Consider the following 23,445-nt stretch of genomic DNA (forward strand, 5'->3'; position numbering starts at 1 on the left):
TAAAGCTGTTTTTGTGACTTATCTACTAAACACACATTATCGTTTTTAAAAGGCCTGAGTGGCTCAGTAGGGTGAGTCTTCTACAAACATTTCACAAACACCCATTGTGTGTGTGTGTGTGTGTGTGGGCGTGTTTTTGTGACAGGACAACTCTGTATAATGGAATGGGTATGACACAGGTATTACAAGGAAAGGGTGACTTATGAGGACATAACCCATGTCCCCATTTTTCAAAACACTTATAAATCATACAGAATGAGTTTTTTTGAGAAAGTAAAAATGCACAGTTTCCTGTGAGGGTTAGGGTTAGGTGTAGGGTTGGTGAAGGGCCATAGAATATACAGTTTGTACAGAATAAAAACCATTACACCTATGGGATGAACACACTTTTCACAAAAACAAACGTGTGTGTGTTTATAGTTTAGGTCTTCATGAGGGCCTTTTTGCGTAGCATCTTATAGACTTTTAGCTAAGCTGTACAGATCAACTAATCGAATCTAATGAATGCAATGCACGCATACGGCCAGATGCACAAATCAGACCCTCCCACCTCTGTAATAAACACAGAGATGTTAGTCCCGTCCGAATTGGTACATGAAAATCACAGACGTCAGGTGGTAAGAATCAATACTCAAACGTTCTTTAGAAAACTAGTCCCGTCCGAATAGTGCTTATGATATATTCATCTGTTTCAGTCGGTTCCATCAGCAGGGCAGAGTAATGATGGTGAATACAAACCACAACGGACTGCAAACTCACATTTAGATCTGACTCAACTCTACCCATGTTACATACAGCAGTCCAGTTAATGAAGTGATGTGGAGAGAAATGCTGCTCAGAGAGACATGGGGACATATCTGATGTGGAGTGAGATCTTGGACCAGCTGCCAGAAATGTCTTGATGCAGAATGCTGTTGGTGGTCGTAGCTGCTCTGTACCAGGAGCTATCCATCTATACAGAACGGCATACCCAGTTCCTTACAAGAAGACAGCACACCACCTAATGGGCTCTGAAATGTGTCCAAATACCAGCAAAACCACCTCAAGAATAAAGAGATTCACTGGTATGGAAAAGAAGGAAGATTAAGATCTCATGTGATGACAAGGCTGGTATAGCCTCCTGCGTGCTCATTCATTTACAGACTCTGTTCTTAGTCCAGGTTTTTATAACCCTGCGTTCAGTCTGTTCTGCTGGTGATTAGATGTGGTGACGTGTTGGACTCGATTCAGCCATTTATAGAGCAGAACTAGAGTTTTGGCACAGCCTCTGCGTGTTTGTTACAGAAGGCATTGTTTGAGCAGCCATAGAGGTTTTCACAGCACATATTTAGGTTTTTTGGTGTACGATTTTGTGGGATTTGAAGAAGATCAACAGACTCCCATCTTCTGAAAAGAATAGTGACCTCTTCTGAGAGACAAACATTTAACCTGATCTTTTATCACTGCTCTTTAAACTCTCCATCTTCCAAAACAACAGGAAAAAGAGGGCTGACACCCCTTTCTTCTGAAGATAATTAAAGATAATGGGACCATTTTTTTGACTCTCAGGGCAGCAAAGAGGGTTTGGACATAAAGCGAGTCCCTGTTAAGCTGCGCTCTTAAATGTGGGACAATGTCTGTGACCGTTCTTCTAAAGTTCGGCGTCTCACAGGGAGTCCAGGTGTGATGCTTGAATCACCGTTGGTGCTGTGCCTGCAATCATGTGCCTCTTCTGCTCTTCTCCATCCAGGTGAGAGAACGTTTAAGTGCGACCAGTGTGACGCCACCTTCAAGCGCAAGGACACACTCAACGTGCACATTCAGGTTGTACACGATGGCCACAAGAAGTACAAGTGTGACCTGTGTGAGAAGGCTTTCGTCACGCCATCTGTGCTCAAGAGCCACAAGAAGGTGAGTTCAGAACCAGAGACGTTTGGTACGGAGTAAAATCCAATATCTCGTGTGTGTCAAAACACTTTTCATATTTGTATCATAAGCTGACTCTCTGCAGAAGGCTTTGACATTTTGAAACTCTAGTCAAAAAGCTGCTTGGTTTGAAAGTGACTTGTGTTTGAGTTGTGCTTCATATATCATTACATTATTGACAATAGACAATTATACTATTTGACTAAGAATTTAAACCAAACTGCACCTGAATACTGTCAGCTCTGTGCAGCATTTTAAAACATTTAAATCAGTTCCAGATATTCCCCTCAAATCAGATTTCATTTTGATCTGGGCATGAGTTTGCGTGCTCACATTTTTGTATAGTTGGTCCAGAAATTAAATGTAAAAAAATAAATAATAATAATCTGTTATTTAATTTAATTTAATTTAATTTTACAATCCTGATTGGTTAATCGTGACATCCTGTCTTTAAAGACCACCTGTTTATAACATAGCTGAGCTAGTTTAACATATCTTTTTTGATTTTTCACATAATATAATAACTCATTTATTTTCCAAGCAGCTATGAAATAAGCATAATGTACAATCTGAGCAGAGCAATCAAGATGCCTCCACTTACATATTGGGGTGAAAAATTACAGTTTGTGAAATTCGCTTAATGTTTATGCTTTATGGAACAATTTCAATATAAAAAACAGTTTTGCTCTTTTCTAATATAAGTTGTAAAACCTATATTTATTTTTTCAGCCGAAGTTAGCTCACATATAATCCAGCCCAGTAATGTTTCCAGTATGTGTTTTCTCACGCACGGTGAAACTGAATTCCACAATCATCTTATATCTTGTATATTCTGCACATTGTATAACTCTCCAATCATAACGGAGCACAGCTCGATTATGATTTATTGCCCCATCCACACAGAGGATGATTGTATTCACATGTCATCAACTTCATATTCAATTTCATCTCCGATTCATACTTCAGTTAAAGCACTTAATGTGAACAGCGCACAGTGACACCAAACTCCTATACAAGTTTAACGCCGCGTATGTGATTACAGTTGAGATAGCATGGGCTGAATTTGACATTGTGTTATCTAATTTCAGACAGGACTGAAATGTGACCTGCTGCTGGCACAAGAGTAAAGAAAATGTATCATATTCAATTACTTTTTGACAGAGTGAAGAGAATAGAGGCCCAGCCGTATTTCAGAGACCCCATCACTGATATGATACTCTTAAACAGTAGCTATTGTGATCATGAAATCAAAATCGACCCTATTTTGAATAAATGTCCCTTACTGTGCACAATTCATCAGTGCACATTATAAAAAAAAAAAAAAAAAAAAAGTTTTAAATTCTACAGAAAGTGGTTTTCAAAGGACTTGTTCTCCATGTGTTCATGACTTTCTACATATGCTCTACCCTTTGCGTTTGTTTATTAAAGAAAGCAAAAATGTAAATTAGTTGACAATTTACTCACCCTCAGTCCATCTTAAACATAGAGGAGAAATGTAGCATGCTATCACTTGCTCATCAATGGATCCACTGCAGTGAATGGGTGCCGTCAGAATGAGAGTCCAAACAGCTGATAAAAACATCACAATAATCCACACCACTCCAGTCCAGCAGTTAATGTATCGTGAAGTAAAAAACTGTTTGTAATCCATTGTGAAGACGTTTTTAACTTCAAATCATTGCTTCCATCTAAAAATCGAGTCCTCTATCCAGAATAATGCTTTCTCCAGTCAACCAAGGCTGTAAAGGTGTGATCACATCTACCATTGTTTGGGGAGTCTAGCCATTTTAATAGGAATCCACACAATACAGATGTTGTGTGAGGGCAAAAGATTTCCAGATGCAGATTTTGCTGCTTTATTTTAATGTGATCTCTGTGTGTACGATTCATCAGTGCATATTATTCAAAAGATCAGTTTTCATAATCTTTTAAACAATCGTAACAACAGTCTTGCCAATGGGAAGGACTTTCATTCGAGCATGACCAAGAACACACGGGTGGGGAACATATTTAAACACAAAAAGCAAAGCTAAACATATTTCACTTATTTTACAGTGCAATATAAAAGAATAGTGATCCAAAAATGAAATTGCAATCATTTATTGATTCTCGTGTTATTTCAGGACCCCTATGAAAGACCACGTTATAGAATATCTGCTTTTCCTCACAGAGAATGAATGGGAGTGAAGCTTTGGGTGAACTATTCCTCAGTTTGACACACACAGAGTCATGATAGAGGGATTCTGGGCTTTACTTGACATTTTAAGCCAAAAGCTCTTTTATATACGCTCATGTGTGTGACTGTTCTCACCACCTAAGAGGTTTACGCAAAGTATAATATACACAAGTCAGCTGGCCTGATTATCACATAATAATATATAATATATAATATATGTGTGTGTGTGTGTGTGTGTGTGTATGCATATATATGTCTCTTATTCACACTGCATTTATTTGATAAAATACTGTAATTTAAAAAAAAAATACATTTAAAATAACAATTTAAAATAACTTTTCTATTTGAATAAATTGTAAAATTTAAATGTATTTATTAAATGTAAAGCTGTATTTTCAGCATTCAGTGATTACAATTTTTAATCAAATTAATTACATGATGTGATGAATAATTAATCTAATTAATCGCACATCAAATTTGGAGAAATTACTCTGAAAAGATCATTTAAAGTCATTGTTGTGCAAAGCATCCAACAGAGATTACAAAAAGTAAGTTCAGCAAGAAATCATTTGTTTGGTAAAATGTATTATACTCTTTTGGACCATGTGAGTAAATGATGACAGAATTAGCATTTTTGGTTGGGTGAACTATAACTCTAATCATTCAGCCTTAAGCTCGTGTGATGTTTCTTGACTATGTGATGTAAATATTAGACATGATCTCAAAAGGGCGTTTTGCCCCATATCTTGAATTTTAGAGATATTCTTTAATGCTCTGCCTCATATTAGTCCTTATTTTTCTTTTTTCTTCAGGATTTATGATGAATAGAACAGCATTAGTTTGAAACAGGAATCTTTATTGCAATGACTTGTCACTTTTGAACAATTTAATCTGATCAATATCCATGATAAATACAAATATTTATTTAATTTGCTTTTAATTAATTATTAAATGATTTAAAAGCAAGATACGAAAAAGATATGAAAGCTATGAAACTAGTACGGTATATTACAATTATTTTACTGCAAAATGCTACGATTGGCCAATCAGAATGAAGCATTGCAGGAAGCTGTGTAATAATCAAAGACATTTCAGTCATACTACAGTCAAAAATAGGACTGTTGAAGTGTTTTCCGTAATGTTAAGTGCCGTGTCCAGCTCTGTGACACAAACACATCCCAATCTAATGCTACACAGACTCATCTGGTGGACATATGTGAGCGTCTGTGTGTGTGTGTGTGTACAGGTTTTTATACAACATCACACAAGCATTTTAAAGGATTTGACAGAAAGAGTAATGTTGTTTTAAACTGTCTCTCTGCACTTTATGAGTGAGTGATGTGGGACTGAAAAGAGGAAGAGATGGAGGAAGGGGAGTTGAGATGGGAGGGGAGAGATAAGAGGCGGGAAAGGAAGTGAGACGGAGAAGGGAGGAAAAGAGGAAAAAGATAAAGAGATGGAGAAAATAGCTGGAGGTGGAGGAGCTGGTGCAGCTATTCTCTCCAGCGCTCAAAGATAAGACCTGTTTACAGCAGATCTATGGGAATACGGCCCAAAAATGATATGATTCATACCTTTTCTTTAAACTTTAAAAATAGTGCTCATGTCAACGCTATGAATAAAGGTCGGAATGAATTTACATGAATAAATATGAAAATAATCTCATTTTTTTTACACGGGTTGTACCAGTTTAAAATATATTAATTGTCTTTTTAAACTACTTTGACTTCATTAAAAACAATAATTATAATAATGATAAATCACATGCTCACAGGTCTTCACATGGTCTACATATAACACTTATAGTGGCCATGGCTGTTAAATTAAATGGGGAAAAAAGAGGAAAACACCAAAAAAGTGACCCATGTACTCACTTTATTTTATGTCTTTTAAAGTCATAAGGCATCTTTGCATGAGAAAAACACAATGTGAGTAAGAGTAATGATCCCCCCCACCCCAACAAGGGAGCTGTTGAAGTGCCCCAGTCTAATATCGTTCTCAGATGTTAACACTCTGTTGTACTGTGTTTCTCTCTCTTAGACCCATACAGGAGAGAAGGAGAAGATCTGTCCGTACTGCGGTCAGAAGTTTGCCAGTAACGGCACACTGAGAGTGCACATCCGCAGCCACACAGGTCAGGACCTCCTCATCCACACGAACACTGTATTCTGTCCTCTCATCATCTGTCCTGAACTTATCGATCCCCAGAGGCTGGATAAAACTCACAGAGATACTTTAGCAATACTTTAGATGCTTACTTCATGGCATGAATACAGACAATGCATTCAAGAAAAAAAACCCATTTGGCATGTTTCTCTGTCTCGTTCTTTCTCTTTTTGAACATCTCTGCATGGACATGGTGACAGAGAGCATGATCATTAAAGAGCCTTTATAGTGGAGAGCTTAACATTCCAGTGTGCTGCCATAACAGCACACACACACACACACACACACACGCACACACACACGCACACACATATATATAAGGACTTGTTTTCTAACCCCTAGCCCACACATGCATACACACATAGTTCATCAAGGCCAACACATGCCCAGTGGAGTAAAAACACTATGTGTGTGCTGGAATGCAGTGGACACGACGAGAGTGAGAGTTGCGCCTGAAAGAAAGAAAGAAACACTCTTTGTAGGCATCCTGCATTGTGACCCCTGACCTCTGCTGCCTGTAAATCTGACTTTCAGTTTTTCAACTACACTAGTATTATTTGCTCTTCTTTTTGTAAAGCGATGCATGCTGAGAAACTTCAGTGTTGTGGGGTATCTTTGTCTACCTGGTCTTGACCAGAAGTAATAATAATAATAATAATAATAATAATAATAATAATAATAATAATAATAATAATAATAATAATAATAATAATAATTCAGTATACAGCTGGAGACCAGTGTATTGAGTCACCCCCCCCCCCCCCACAAAAAAAATAAAAAAAATAAAAAATTGTTAACTGGATAATTTGGATAAAATAATAATAATAAAATAAATCTTGATTCATCCATTCAACAAGTGATGGATAGAATCGAGTCCCCAGCCCATTTTTTTTTTTTTTATTTAGTTTTTTGATAGATTTAGTTTGTGTAGTTTAAAAGACTTAATTCCATTATATGTGTTGAATGATCAAGCTATAGATCTAGCAGGAAACCCCTCTGACCTTCCCCCAGCTCACCTCTCCTCGATGGGGTTAAACCCACACTGACAGCCTCTCCTCTGGTTCAAAGGGGTAATCTCAAGATGGTTTGTTTGGTTTACCTGCTTGATTAGAAGCTTGATTCACAGTTTTTTTTTGCCAAAGTTAAACTCAACCCAGTACTTCCTATAAATGAAATCATACCTAATTAAAACATCTAAACCTGATCATAAACCCCACCATCTGTTTCTCAGATCCGCACTTAAGCTCAACTAAACACAAAATGTTCATTGCACCCGCCCATTAACTTCCAAAAAGCTGTGTTTTAAGCTCTTTTTAATTTCTGTGGTGAAAGCGCCTCCTTTTCAGACAGCGCTGAATATGCTATACGTGTGATCAAGGCTGTTTATTTGGTAATGCCGGGTTTGGACTGACAGGGCACAGAACAGCTCACGCCACGTCTGACTTTTGGAGAATAATGCAAATTCACCTTCGCTGAACTCAACGTGCTGATGATGTCATCCTCTGGCGCCACATGGCATTTCGCTCTTTAGCCAGCGCGGTATACAAAAGCCACCTTTAAAAACATACACCCTCACCTCATTTCCATTTAATAACACAAAAACTGTACCACTGAACAGCACTATGAATAATTGTATTCTCATTAGCTTATGTATAAGCCCCATAAAAAATATCCATATGACTCGTTTCTTATATTTAAAGTCTTCTGAGGACTTCTGAGGAGCCATTTTTACCTGATTTAACCCCCACCAAAAGAGTTTTGTTGATATAACTCAATATATTTAGGTTGATTCAGTAATACTAAATCATTTTATATATATATATATTGGAATCTAAAACTAAGTTAATTTCCACAAATCGAGGTTAAGGTGAAATTGTTTTGGTGCTATACCACAAATAACCACTGGGTGACAACCAAAAAATTTCTACATTTCTGTCACAATATTGCTTAATCACAAAATTGTCATCAAATATGAAACCTTGAGACATAGCCCTATCAAACGATATGGTTTGTCAAGATAATAATATTATTTTTTTATTATAAAATATTGTAGTAAATTTTGTAATAACACGTGACACTGTGCACTAGGCAGATGACCCCCTAAAATGATTTAAAGTATTATTTCCATTATCAAAACACAATGTCTGATTTTAAAACAGTTTTCACATGATGAATTCTGAGTGTTTTAAGATGATTACTAAATAATGCGTCTTTTGCGTCTTGAAAACACCGACCTTCGGCATGGTGTGTCACATCCTTAAGATGCAGTACGGAACGTCAAAGTGCATAGAGACAGGGCTGTTTTAAGACGGAATGGGTGTTTCTCCTTAAAGGTCGAACTAAAAACACTGTCCAAACAGATCACAGGACTCCGGCGTGAATGGATGTTCTGTTTACATGTATTCATTAGTCTTGGTTTGCACACTCTGCTGGGTTAGTGTGGTGCCATTGGTCGGAGCAATGCAGGAGGACCTGAAGGAAACACTTACGGAATGTGAAGGGCTGAATGACATCATGTGAGGTGTCAAGGTCTGGAAGAGGCTAAAGTTCCCTTGGTTTACATCTCATTTACACGAAACTGAAAAGAGCCATTGTACCGCCGCGATGCATAAGGTGTGTGAGTGTGTGTGTGTGTGTGTGTGTGTGTGGAAAAGCCTATGTGTTTGCCTCCAGGACAGATCAAGCCACATTAGTCTAGTGCCCTCATCAGTGAAAGTAGTTCAGCCATGAAGTCAGTGCACATACTATTGAGGGACGTAGGTGAAAGTGACACCAAACATTATCCATGATCTGAACACCCTCTCTAAGATTAACTAGAAACGTTTCCACAGAACTACGTCCTGTTTGGTCTGAATGTAGCCCTGAATGTAGCGTGCCATTTAAGGATGGATTTGGATGTAGATTTCCTAAAACTCTCTTTGGAAAGAGTTGTTTAATTCAGATTCACTACTGTAGTAATATTCAAATCTGGCAGATGTTAAGTTATTAAACCAATTGAAAGCTGCAGTACAGAAAATGCAATACAGAGCAGTGTTATTTTAGTATTATTATAAACTATTAGAATTTTTTAAATATTTTGAATAAGCATTTTATTTTTTATTTTAGCTTAATTGTTATTAATAATGAAGTAATTTTTGCTGTGTGTATTTACTATTTAAATTTAAGATTTTCATTTCAGTTTCCAATTGTAATTTTGAGTGACTTTAGCGTTTCAGCATATTTCAGTTTTTAGCCAAAGCAAAATTTCTCATCTAATAATTATACTTTATTGCAGTTTTATTTCAATTAACAATAATAATAATAATAATAATAATAATAATAATAATAATAATAATAATTATTATTATTATTATTATTATTATTGATTTATTTTATCAATCATAACCCCAACAGAGGATGGATTATTGAGCAAGTACATAAATAATTAGTGTAAACCAATGAGAAACATCACTGATAGAGTGGGTCATTAAAAAAGGTAACCATCTAAGGAATCATTGTTAAACCAAAGTTTCAACATCAGACTGGACTTTCAGGGATAAAGAATCTCTGAGCCTTATATTTAAATCAAGCGATGCTCTTTTTCTTGTGGGTTGTGCATCGGCCCGGCTCTATTGAATCTATTGTTTTGAGATGTATGTGTGGCTGTCAGTCAGCACACTGGTGTGGATATTCACTGTACTTTAGAGTTGTGACGTTCGCGAACGAACCGATTCTTTTGAACGGCTCATTAACATGACCGATGGGAGCCGAGTCGCGGCTGGAGGGTAGTCCTTCTTTCTGTCGTTCTTTTTTCCTATGCGTGTTTCCCACAGATGCACACAAATGAGTTCCTCCGCGAGACAGAACAGTTATGGGGGAGGGGCGCACCCAGCGCAGGCCAACCCTTTATAACGTGATGATATTAGTTATTAGTTGTGCACGCATCCTTCAAAGTAGTAATAGTATGTGGACATTTCCATTTTATTTATTCTAATTTTATCTACTTTAAATATTTTTCAAATATTTAAAAATGTTAATCAAAATGTTCTTGTGCAATAACAATGTTCTGGTGTGGAATTGTCTGTAGTAAAAGCTGTTTTTCAAAGAAATTCATAGATCCGGATCCCCTCAAAGAGCCATAAATCCCATCACTACTGTATTTCAGAATTATGCACAAAATAAGGAGTTTCCCATAAATGCCAGATTTGTTCTTACCAACTGAGAAAAAAAAAAAAAGTTATTTTATTAAAGTGCGCTGATTATATCTAACGATTGCAAAGTTAGTTCAGATCATGTCAAACCTTGCAAATTATAATTGTTGTTATACTTTGTTCTCAAACTTTTAATGCTAACAACATCAACATATGTGTAGTAGTGTGTATCAGCGTTATCTGTAGATTTCATATGAATCTTTAATTGTCATCGAAATTTTGTTTTTATTTTAACCACAAAAACTATTTAATATGTTTATGTTTATGTTAATCTAGAATGACAATTTTAATTATTCCAGCTGCTGTAAGAAATAAATAACATCGACAAAACTATACAATATCAATATTTACCATTGCATTGCTTATAATTCCGATTTCACTCCTCATTGTATCTGTCCTCGCTCTGGTCACAAGACCAATGTTGTGGGATGCAGGTCCAATATGTCTCCGAAAGGCCATTGGTTGTACATCACAAATCTAGACTGGATGTGATTTTTTTTTTTTTTTTTTTTTTTTTTTAAATGAATACACACCACTGAATCTAATAACAATGCAACTTAGCTTGGCTACACTGAACCTGAAGGTTATTTAAAAAATGCATGGTTGAAATGTACTGAAATGCAAGTACTTATTTATTTATTTCTTCATTTATTCTATTAGTTGAATCATTTATTAACTCGTTAACCCATATTGCCCAGACCCACAGAGGAGGTTTTTAAATAAACGGCAACCACAGTGACCCTGTTCACAATAGTCATACAGTGTGCATGGGATCATAAGGGTTAGATCTTACTTCATGTAGAACCAATTACTGCGAGTTTCTTCATCCAGGGGAGAAGTGTGAAAAACCTTTGGGAAGCCTCACAAAACGGGACAAACCTCCCTCATAGATGTTTAAACTTTATTGAACTGTTCATTAAATAAGTTTTTTATTAAATTACTGTGGTATACTTCATGTTATATTCTAACAATAAAATGTATAAATATTAGTTTATACCATTGATCTATATATGACTGGATCACTCATCGCTTTCTAAACTGACAACAGGCAGTGAAGCCACCAGAAGTGTTCGATCCGCCATCTTACTAATCGTTACTGGTAGAGAGCACCATTGAGTCACAGCTAAAACACTGACCTAAAATCACCCGATCTGAAGCAAATCAGTCAGACGGGGTTAGTTTTTATGTTTTTCCAAGATTGTGCAAATACCATTTCCATGTAAAACGTTGTATGCTAAATGAATAATTAATTAAACCACCATTTAAATCAAAACCTGCTTCAAAATGAATGCTGTTAACAAAATCATTTTTGAATCATTTTCATTTAGCACCTACTGTACTGTACGGATAAAAACACTATAACAAAATTATATAAACAATGAATAACTGTACAAGGCAAATAAAGGTGTATGTGTACACAAAGCATTAATCTTTCTTCAGATTTCAGAATGAGCACTTTGTCATTTGTTATATGTATGTCGAGGTCGTGTCCGTCGGATGTTTATCATGTTCATGATGTTGCTTCTGTAATGAATGTAACTTTTTAGTAAGTAGGGAAAATTTAAAAAATAACAATTTACATGCCTAGGGTGTTTGCATTGTACTAATGTACACAGCTACTTCATATTTAAAAATCTCTGACTTGTTAGGTGATGTTTACTCATTAAATTCGTATGATTTCCTATTAATTCAATGTAATGTATGGGAATACTAGGGATTACCAATATGGCGGCGTGGCGGCTTCACTTTCATGAAGTCATGAGCAATCCAGTTCTCTATTGAAGATCAGTGGTTTATTCTCAGCATTCACTGACAAAAGATTGCAGCTGGTAATGCACTCCCGCTGTGGTTAAATATAGACCGGAAGCTTTTAAGCAGCCTGAGATTTCACTGGATGTACATAGGCTATACATCCCATGCATAGAACCCATTTTACATCTAACCTGCTTCAGCACACCTGAACTGTAATCTTGAAGACCTTGATTAACTGCTTCAGGTGTGTTTGATTAGGGTTGTAGCTAAACTCTTCAGGCCAGTGGGTCCCCAAGAGCAGGATTGAAGACCTATGCTGTAGACTTAAATAAATAACTTGATGAAAGCATCATGTTTTCCTTATCCACATTTCTTTTCTACCAGAAGTCTGTTTCATTCACTTTTGTTTCATAGAGCAGAGTCAGGGTGGTACTACACCAATACAGTTGGATTACAGTCTATTTAAAAAAGCAGGAGTTTGGGCATCCACACTCCACTCAGCGCTGCTCAAAGACCAACTGATGGATTTTGCACACAATAATGATAATAGATTGCTTTAAATCCAGTCTGATTCCAGTTTAATGGCCTGGCTTTACATAGTTCCCGTTGGTCATGATGCACCGTGCACAGGTTCGAATCATTCCACTGGAAAACAAAGTCGTGTTTACAGGATACTGGTCTTAGAATGTGTGTTTCTCAGGAAAAACTGATCCCTGGATTTGTCAGAGATTGCAAGGTTCATGGCGTGAAATGAAAGGTATTTCTTAGTTACTGTTGCTTTAGTCACACAACATATTCCACATTGTAAGACAGATGTCCATAAAGTAGTCAGTGCTTACTACTTCTAGACAGATGGAAATTCTGACCACAAAGTTTAAACACAATTTCCGATCATTTTGTCAATGTTGTGTGGAAAGTCGTATGCAGAAATGGCTATAAGTGACTGATTTGTAAATAAGCTAAGCTCTAAATCTCACTTAAAACTAACGGTGAAGTGTTGCTTAACTACAATAGGATCCATTGTTGAAAACTGGCTAGTCATGACTGTTGTCATAAGTGGTGAAATGAAATGTTATGGCCAGTTAATTGATTGATAAATGGTTTAATAACCATAGTCATGAAGCTATGAAGTGATTCATTTAGTGATGCAACTTCTTTGAAAGAGTTTCAATGTCTAAGGTCATACTTTAGTTTGGGAACCAATTCTCACTATTAACTAACTAATAACTATTTGCCTATGACTTTTGCCTCAATAAACGCCTAATTTGCTGCTTATTAATAGTAAGGCAGTTGTTATGTTTAGTTATGTGTAGGATTAAGGGATCTTTAATATGGTCATTTAGAATAAGACACTAATATGAGCTTTGTAAGTACTACTAAGTACTCCACTGAAATTACCCAGAACATTTAATCCACTTGAAATCATAAGGTTCTATCTGTATTCCGAGTAGTTTTGAGTTATTGAGCTTCAAAGTTATTGTGTTCCATTCGACTGTGTAGATAAAACCTTATTGTTTGTTTTAGGTAAAAGTCAGATAATGTACACAGCATTAAAAAAATATATCACATAATGTAAATACGTTGACATAGAATAAGAATATGTGAATAACTCAGTTTTGACAAAAATGTCAGATAGAACCTTATAATTCCAAGGGGACGATTTGTACCAGGAACTTTTTTTTCACAAGAACTTTTCCGCCCAGACCTGTAGCTTTCCACCGCGGTCTAAAGTACTGTGAAGATTAGGCAAATAGTCTGGGGACATAGGTCTGCGCACGTTTCTCAATACAAAGTACGCACATTTCAGACTTGCATCCTCTGTAGTTCAGACTTTGCAAGTTCGACTCACGTGGACAGGATGACACAAGTCCGTTAAGTCTGCAAACAGCAGAATTATATTACAAATTATATTTTATGTTTTACAACTAAAAAGTGATCGAAGCCAGCAGCAAAGGTCAGAAGGACTAGCCGAGTCGAGTCTAGACTGCTCTCATCGGTAAATATGAGCACTGAGCTACCGCTGATCGCGTGGAGCTGGTCGTTTCCGAAATTGGTGTAACAACATTTTTAAACAGGCGCTGTCTTTATAAATAAACCACAGATTTGAGTTTTAAACAACTACATCCTGAAATACTTTTAAAACTACATTTCATGACACAAAAACAGTCATATTTTGAAAATTATCAGAATAAATGGTGGTTGAAATTACAACGCGGTGTGTACTCAAATAATCAGCCTCCTCAGCACCCAAGTCCTGTCCACGAAAGTTCGGGACTATTGAAAAAGTACTATCTTGACTTTCTGAGGGGCAAGTTTTTACCCAGAACTTTTTTTAGATCCTGGTTCCTGCTGTGGAAACACATGGGTTACCAGTCCAAAGTCCCTAGTTCCTGGGTAATGGACTGGTGGTGGAAACAAAACTTAATAAAATAAAATATGCATGCTACTAAGCAACTAGTTAATAGTGAGAGTTGGTCCCTAGACTAAAGTGTTACCAAACAAGTATTTGCTGCAAAAATGTGGTGCAATAAACCACTATTAAACCTTGAGGATGCAAAGTGGTAATATCTCAGGGCTGGAGTGACATGTTTATGGTGCTCAGATGTGGAAGGATAGCATGAAATGTAACAGCACAGCTGTAGGAAGTCCTGCACATATATCTTGTAATGCTAAAGGAAGCTGAGGCACGCGCGTATGTGTGTGTAGTGATGGGTAATTCTTTGGGATGTTCTCGCTGCAGGAGCTTGTGTTCTCACAGTAGTCTAACAGTGCACACTTACACACACACACACACACACACACACACACACACACACACACACACACACACACAAACTGTCCGTCCACATCTGGAAAGTGAAACCCATCCAGTCCAGTAAAATGATGTATGTGTGTGATATAAACATCTCTACTGAACGGCCTGCGGCTGGATCCAAACAACAGAAGAAGAGCAGCTTTTTCCACTTGAATGAATTCAGATTCAATATGTGTTTGGGGAAAAAAATAAAATCACAGTTACTGTATCTGCCACTGTTGACTGATTTGATGACAGCAGTGAAATTAGGACTATGCAAAACAACGCTTTTTCAATGCTGATTAGTTGGAGGGTTGTTTGAATTAGGGGCGGCCAGTGTTTTTCATGCTAGAACAAAATGATGGTCAATCCCAACCCATGCATTTGTTCTCTTTCACATTTTCCTTTAATTTAATTATTTATATATATATATATATATATATATATATATATATATATATATATATATATATATATATATATACACACACACACACACACACACACACACGTATGTATACAGGTGCTGGTCATATAATTAGAATATCATCAAAAAGTTGAGTTATTTCACTAATTCCATTCAAAAAGTGAAACTTCTATATTATATGCATTCATTGCATACAGACTGATATATTTCAAATGTTTATTTCATATATATACAATTTTCATAGTCATGACAATAAAGAAAACTCTTTGAATGAGAAGGTGTGTCCAAACTTTCGGTCTGTACTGTATATATATATATATATATATATATATATATATATATATATATATATATATATATATATATATATATATATATTAGGGGTGTAACGATACGCATATTCGTATTGAACCGTTCGGTACGAGGCTTTCGGTTCGGTATGCGGTACGCATTATGTTCCGAACTAGTTGGACTAATTAATTATATTTGAAAAAAAAAGTGAAATATAATGATATGCGTTCAACAAGGTTGCCCAATAACCCAAACGACGTAACAGGCAACGCCCATGTAACTCCCGAAGAAGAAAAAAACGTATGTTTATGTTAGGCTACTCAGTCAGGTGCTCGCTCACTCAGTACTTGCTGAGTGAGCGAGCAGTTCATGCACGGTACGCGGTGGCCAATTCGTTTAACAGACCAGAAATGGAAGATCCTCCAATAACCAACAGGTCTGGTGTTTGGGTTCAGTTTGGATTCCCTGTAAGCCATGGTGATGGCAAGAGAGTGGTGGATAAAAACAACAACGGTATGTCGCATCTGCTACATGACACCAGCGGGAATACAAAAAAATAAAAAACAAAAAAACACCAGCGGGAATACTTGAAACATCAACTCATTTACACTGACATCACCTTAGTGTGTCAGTATCTGGGAAAAGACGAAAAAAAGGAGAAACATACACGCAACAAACTATCCCTGCAGCATTTAGGCAAACATTTCCAACGGATTCAAACAGGACAAAAGACATCACCGCAGCGATCGGCAGGCTTCATTTACGTTATAGCCGCGGATATGAGACATTACTATTTACCATTCATTCTATCATCACCGTTATAGCTTACAGGGAATCCAAAGTGCACCCAAACACCAAACCTGTTGGTTATTGGAGGATCTTCTATTTCTGATCTGGTTCTGGACATTTTGCAACGAGCCTTCAGCGCGTGCTGAGTGAGCGAGCGCCGTAGGGGCCATTCACATATCGCGCCTAAAAACGCGTGGAAAACGCTAGGCGCGTCTTTCTCCTTCTTTCCAAAGCGCTCGGGCAGAAGTGCTCCTGAGGCGTCTGTCTTTGCTAAGCAACCATGACGTGCTCTCTCCATGAAGACGCGGAAATTTCAGCAAAGGATAAATGGATTTGCAGCACTAAAATTCGCTTGCAGTAGCTCTGCTACTAAATTTATTTCAAAATTGCAATCCATATACAACTATGATCAGCTGTTCCTTCATCTTGGCTGAGCTTTCAACGTTGTTACGGGAAAGGATGAAGCTGATTGGTTAGTTCTTGTCACATGACCCGCGGTGCACTTGCGGCATTCTGAAAAGTTGAGATGTTTTTACATTTTGCGGTATCTAAAACGTACCGAACCGAACCGTGACATCAGTGTATCGTATCGAACCAAACCGTGACTTTTGTGAACCGTTACACCCCTAATATATATATATATATATATAGTTCATAGATAGTTCACCTTCAGTTGCTGTTCCCCGTTGACTTGCATAGTGCTTTTTCTTTTTGTTCACAAAATGACAGTTTGTTGCAATAAACTTTTCCTTTTGAATGAACAGCTGTCAACACATCTGTTCAGATGGGCACAGATATTCGATTCCCATGAGTGCGACAGATTCTTTTTGTGTGTGTGTTTTTCTGATCTTTTTTTCTTGTCACTGCAGAAAAAGCTGGCCAACCAATAAGATTTACGCTTCTGGTCACATGCTCAAAGCCACTGCTATAGCAACTTGGAGATGCTCACAAACACTGTCAGACTATTTTGCATTGATAGTGAATAGCGTAAGAATCCAGAACAGTTTCTGTTGTTACTGTACATTTTGTTGCTTCGTGTTGTTTTATCTAGTCCTTATTATTATTTTTTTTTAATAAGTGCCACCCGCTTTCAGAGAGTAAATTAGAATTTGAATTTAGCCTGCCTGCCTGCTATATATTTTTATTTAAAAAAAAATTCACATTGGTCTGAACAGACAAATCGCATATGAAACTGAATGTTTTTGCTAAATGAACAGCCTTCATACTGTTATCATGTGAAAACTTTCGCTAATTAAGCAAAATCACCTTCAGCCAAAAATGACCCCACTAGTCGACTGTCCTTACACATCTCTGCGTGTGTGTACATGTACTGAACACAGCACATACATGGTAACGTTTAAGCCTGTGTGGCAGCCACAAAATTAGTTGTGGAGGTCGGTCAGTAATCACTAGGTCAAGAGTGAAATGATTGAGTGTGTCTGTGACTGATCAGAGTTAATCAGTTATTGCTCAAAATCGATCAATATTGTATTACTGCACTATTCCAGTCTGCCGGTCCATACCCAGCTGCATTCGGGCCTACATTTACTGTCTGTGTGTGTATGAATGTGTTAAGCTGCTTTGAATGTTGGAATTAGTAAGAGGAAGCCAGGATGGAGTGTGTAATGGACTGGACTAATGGCTTTCATACTGAAGGCCCTGAGTTACAGGTACAAAGATCTCCCTGTAACAGCAGCACAATGCTCAGCATGTGACAGGGACAACCATCTGTTCACCAGACACACTCACTCTCACACGAGGGGGTGCCAAACGGATCGATTAGCAGACAGGGGTGTCTGGGGCCACAGGGGACTGACGGGGATCCGGAGAGAGAGCAGAGACACTCGGGTCACACAAAGTCGGTGTCGCATTACAACACATGCTAAATCAGTTAGCAGCTGAAATAAAAAAAAAAAAAATGCATCAGTTCACAGCCACAACAAGGTATTCCTTTTGTGTGTGATATGTCATCTGGCAGTCAGGTCACTTTTAATAGTGGCAGTACACACCTTTGGAGCACTTACAGGAATATATATATATATATACACACACACACACAGTTTATTTATTTATGTATAGGGAAAGTACAAAAATCATAATTCCAGCCAAGAATAAATAAAGAAATACTAATAAAAAAAAAAAAAACATTGTACATAGAGTATAAAAGAAATGGGAGCAAAACCGTTCATATTAGTGACATTTCAAAAAAGACCTGTTGTCTGTTGTGAATAGCATATAGAGAATAAAAAAGTCACTTTTAAACCTAGCATGCTATTCTGTTGGTCAGTGCAGATCTGCATGACCAACTTGAACATGAGTGAAGTGGGGAACTTTCCCGATCTTTTATGATCGACAGAATTAAAAAAAACAACTAGACCGCAAATTAAACAGAATGAAAGTTCTTAAAAACCTGAGCTGCAAGAACCTGTACTGTATGGACAGCCCTGTGCACTATTTAGTGGAGCTATACGCTGCTCTTACATCAGTGTAATCCAACATCCTAAGGGAAAGATTTGCCCCATATCGGAGACTCCTATTATAACATTATATTGCATAATGGCGCGGTCACACTGCACTTTTCGTTCCATTGACTTCCATTTATATGCATGCGAATGCGTCAGACCGGAAACGCAAGCTCATGAGAAAAATTGCGCATTTCGCTGCGTTCCAAAGTTCAAGTTTGGTGAACTCTGACCTGAGAATTCGCATCACGTGAAGATATGGAACCAGTAGAAGATCGATACGTCACTGTGTGACCTCTCTGTACAGAAATTCAAACATGAAGGAAGCGCTATATAACTTTAGCTTTAGCGCAGCGTCCTATTTTATATAATTGATATTTACAAGATTATAAAAATAAAATAAAAAAAGAAGCTGCATGGTTCGCAGTGTCAGTGGAAACAGGAACAGATGATACATTTGAATGAGGACGTTTTATATTTTTTTATTGCTTGGGGTGTATATATTTATATATAGAGAGATACAGAGAGTACAAATAAGACACTTTCGACGCCGTTGCAAAAACACATTACAAGCACATATTAATCCATGTTGTAATAATTGAGGAGAGACCATTTTATCTTGCACCCGCCCTTATTCGCAGCGGCGTCCGAAATAATTTTGCATGTTTAAAGTCTAGTTTGACCAGCCCTTAAGACTGTGGAAGAAGTGGCATCATTTCAGTCAGGAATGGTCTTCCTCAATTCCATCTGCTCATGAGAGCACAGGCTCTTTTTGTCCTGAGCTAATCCCTGTTTTACAGACTTGACAGATGCTCAAATCCCTCGACCCAGGGCCCAGACTGAACACTATCTCACTGGATCCCTCTTCTAATGTTCTAAGACAGGCTCTAACCCAGTACCCTACTTATTATGATGGATCTCCTTCTGATGTAACCAAGAACATCTGTGAAGTACATTGACTTGTTTGTCAATACGCTGACCTTTAAACCGATACTGCTTCATGAAAGTTCATCAAGCCATGCAAGACACATCAACTTTACTTCAATGGATGCAGTGGTGATAAATAGCTTTACAGGGTGAGGATGTTTCTTAAAGGCATAAATACACACCCGAATGCAGACCAAAACCAAAAAAAAAAAGAGTAAACCACTTCATCTTAAGAGATAGATGGGGATGTGAGATGTGGTATTAACATGCAGCTGGTGAAGACCAGTTTCAAGATTTTCTTGTATGTGCGTGTTGTCCTAAAACCATTTATAGAAATGCTTTGAAGGATGTGGAAAGCATCATTTTTCCATTACGAAGAACTGTGCTTGGTGGACTATGCGGAGTGCTGCATTGCATCCAGATTTTGGAAGTATGAGGGAAACTTGTCACCATCAAATCAGCACCATAACAGATCATTAGTAACATCTCGGCAGATTCATTTGGAGAGCTGTCTCATGTTTAATGAACATCTTACATGTGCATTCTCCTTGAAGCTGAGCTAATTAACCTTATTATTCAAAGGGCAGCAAATATGTTCTCCTCGCCAACCTCTTTGTTTATCTAATTAATCTACTGTACATACTTCTTTTTGAATCCAACAGTTATTCCCTCGAGAGACCGCATTAAAAAGAAGGCGAAAGCAAATTAGAAAGGGATTGTTGCACAATCACGACACACACGGGAACACAGCAGTTGGCATCTCTCTGAAGGCAATGTTTTATTAAGTTATGTTTTGCCATTTCACGTTTCTCTGTGGGGCTGCCCCAATTGCCAGGCTCATTACTTATTCCGAAGGGAGCCATTCTCTATCCAGAAAACCCTTATTTCATTAGCCCATAAAGGCCCATAATGAGAAAAGAGCTTTGTTTCACGTGCCTGGATTTATCTGCACTTCCTGCTGGTGATGGCTGGATCTCATGTTTTTTTGTGCCTGATATTTTACATATTTTCCGAAACTATCTTAATAATTCCTAAGCAACATGCCAGAGCATCAGAAGCTGTGCCAGTGACTTCCAATTATACAGAGCTTTGTTTCTTATGCAGGGAAATTATTTTGCTGAAATCATGCAAAACTTGATTTGTAGACTGCGTAGTCTTGATTTTAGAATTAAGTCTGTCAGACTACAATATGGAGTAAATAATGCACAGTGTATTTATTATCTGCTTGGTCGAAAGGTGCACAACACAACAGTTTTCTGTCATCACAAAATATAAACTTTCTGATTACACAGCTCTATATTGCAGCGTTTCAAATGAAATAACCCGTAACAATTGTACCTGGAACTTTATTCCCAGGAACTATTTTCTCCCCAGACCTGTGGTTTTCTGCGTTTCCATCGGAGTCTAAAGTACTGTGAAGATTGGGCAAATAGTCTAGCGGAGATGACAGAGAGAGGAGAGGGGTCAGATCGATCTCCAGTTCAGACTCCCAGTCTTTTAGATCCCCCTCCCTGTTTTGGCACCAACACCGTTCCATACTCCTCTCACCCTCAGCCGTGATGCAGTGGGTGTAGCAGCTCTCTGCACTCACACCGTCTGAGGCTCTGTAGCCGGTTCTCACACCCGGTCTGACTGCTTAGGCACTCCACCTGGGGCGATCCTCCACTGAGTTGCTCGGTATTGCGCTGGCTCGCGGATCGCGGCAGGGATTGGCTTTCCATCATCGGTAGGATTCGGCTTAAGCCGGAGGAGATAGAGACACAAAAACCTGTGTGTTTGGTTTTACTTTTCTAAAGAGAAAAACTGATAATCTGAAGACACACAAAGTACTGATTTGGAAATCCTCTTTTATATTTTAGATTGCTTGTGTACACATTATTCCAAACTTGGTGTAATAAAAGATCGAACAGCGTATGTCTAGACCCTCTGTGAGTCAAATCATATATATATTCACCAGACATGGGGACTTGTGACTTGGTGACTTGGACTCGAGTCGACTCGAGTCGCTATTTTTAGGACTTGAGACTTGACTCGGACTTGGAAGTTAAAGACTCGGGACTTGACTTGACTTGAGACACGATGACTTGAATGACTTGAGTGTTAATCACATCATGTTTTCAGTTTGAATATAAAATATATAAATTATTTTTTAAATAAAGTTGATTACTCAGCTGGAGCGCAGGCTGAGAATAGCGTCGTGACTGGATCAGGACACTATCATCAGTCATGCCCTCTCTACCTTACACACACCATGCCCACTTAAATCAGATATCACATCACATCAACATGTCAGCCTGAGAGGTACCGAGGGTCATCGCTTTTGTCTTCAATAGTTCGCGCCTAAAAACGCGTGGAAAACGCTAGTCGCGCCGCTTTCTCCTTCTTTCCACAGCGCTCGGACAGAAGTGCTCCTGGGGCGTCTGTCGTTGCTAAGCATCCATGACACGCTCTCTCTCAATGAATTTTCAGCAAAGTATAAATGGATTTGCAGCACTAAAAATCGCTCGCAGTAGCTCTGCTACTAAATTCGTTTCAAAATGGCAATCCATATACAGCTATGAACAGCTGTTCCTTCATCTTAGCTGAGCTTTCAACGTTGATACGGGAAAGGATGAAGCTGATTGGTTAGTTATTGTCATATGACCTGCGGTGCGCTTGCGGCATTCTGAAAAGTTTAGATTGTTTTTAACTCGATGCGGTGCGACACGCGCGTGTTGCTTCCATTATGAGCGCGCATACCGTGCGCATACATTGGAAATAACGAACTTGCGCGCGCAAAAGACGTGATGTGAACGGCCCCTAATGATCCGCTAGCAGGCCGTCAAAAAAACGCATTGAAAGGGCTGGGCTAAGGGGGCATAAGCCCCGAACATTTTGTTACCTTGTCTTTCTCATAGAGCAAAACAATTAATCAGAAAAACTAATGTAGCTGCCGCGATTACCCAATCATGAGAAGTGCACATATATATATATATATACAGTACAGAATAGAAATATGACGTATTTTAAGTTTTTTGTTATGTACTGTTTTTTGTTATGTACAGTACAGACCAAAAGTTTGGACACACCTTCTCATTCAAAGAGTTTTCTTTTCATGACTATTGACTATTGTAGAGTCACACTGAAAGCATCAAGGGCTATTTGAGCAAGAAGGAGAGTGATGGGGTGCTGCGCCAGATGACCTGGCCTCCACAGTCACCGAACCTGAACCCAATCGAGATGGTTTAGGGGTGATCTGGACCACAGACAGAAGGCAAAAGGGCCAACAAGTGCTAAGCATCTCTCGGTGAACTCCTTCAAGACTGTTGGAAGAACATTTCAGGTGACTACCTCTTGAAGCTCATCAAGAGAATGCCAAGAGTGTGCAAAGCAGTAATCAAAGCAAAAAGTGGCTACTTTAAAGAACCTAGAATATGACATATTTTCAGTTGTTTCACACTTTTTTGTTATGTATATAATTCCATATATAATTCCACATGTGTTAATTCATAGTTTTGATGCCTTCAGTGTGAATCTACAATTTTCATAGTCATGAAAATAAAGAAAACTCTTTGAATGAGAAGGTG

At 37.9% G+C, this 23,445-nt stretch overlaps 1 protein-coding gene across 1 annotated transcript in view; it reads left to right on the forward strand.

The window, feature by feature from the left end:
- The window catches only part of LOC127944152 (PR domain zinc finger protein 5), a 65,256-nt gene that overhangs the window by 26,499 nt on the left and 15,312 nt on the right, over nucleotides 1-23,445 (forward strand). The window contains exons 12-13 of the mRNA XM_052539959.1: nucleotides 1,730-1,890; nucleotides 6,122-6,215. Coding sequence (XP_052395919.1) covers nucleotides 1,730-1,890; nucleotides 6,122-6,215 — 255 coding nt within the window. The remainder of the gene's footprint in view (nucleotides 1-1,729; nucleotides 1,891-6,121; nucleotides 6,216-23,445) is intronic.

The sequence above is a fragment of the Carassius gibelio genome, chromosome A23 (genome assembly GCF_023724105.1).
Source record: "Carassius gibelio isolate Cgi1373 ecotype wild population from Czech Republic chromosome A23, carGib1.2-hapl.c, whole genome shotgun sequence".
NCBI lineage: Eukaryota > Metazoa > Chordata > Actinopteri > Cypriniformes > Cyprinidae > Carassius > Carassius gibelio.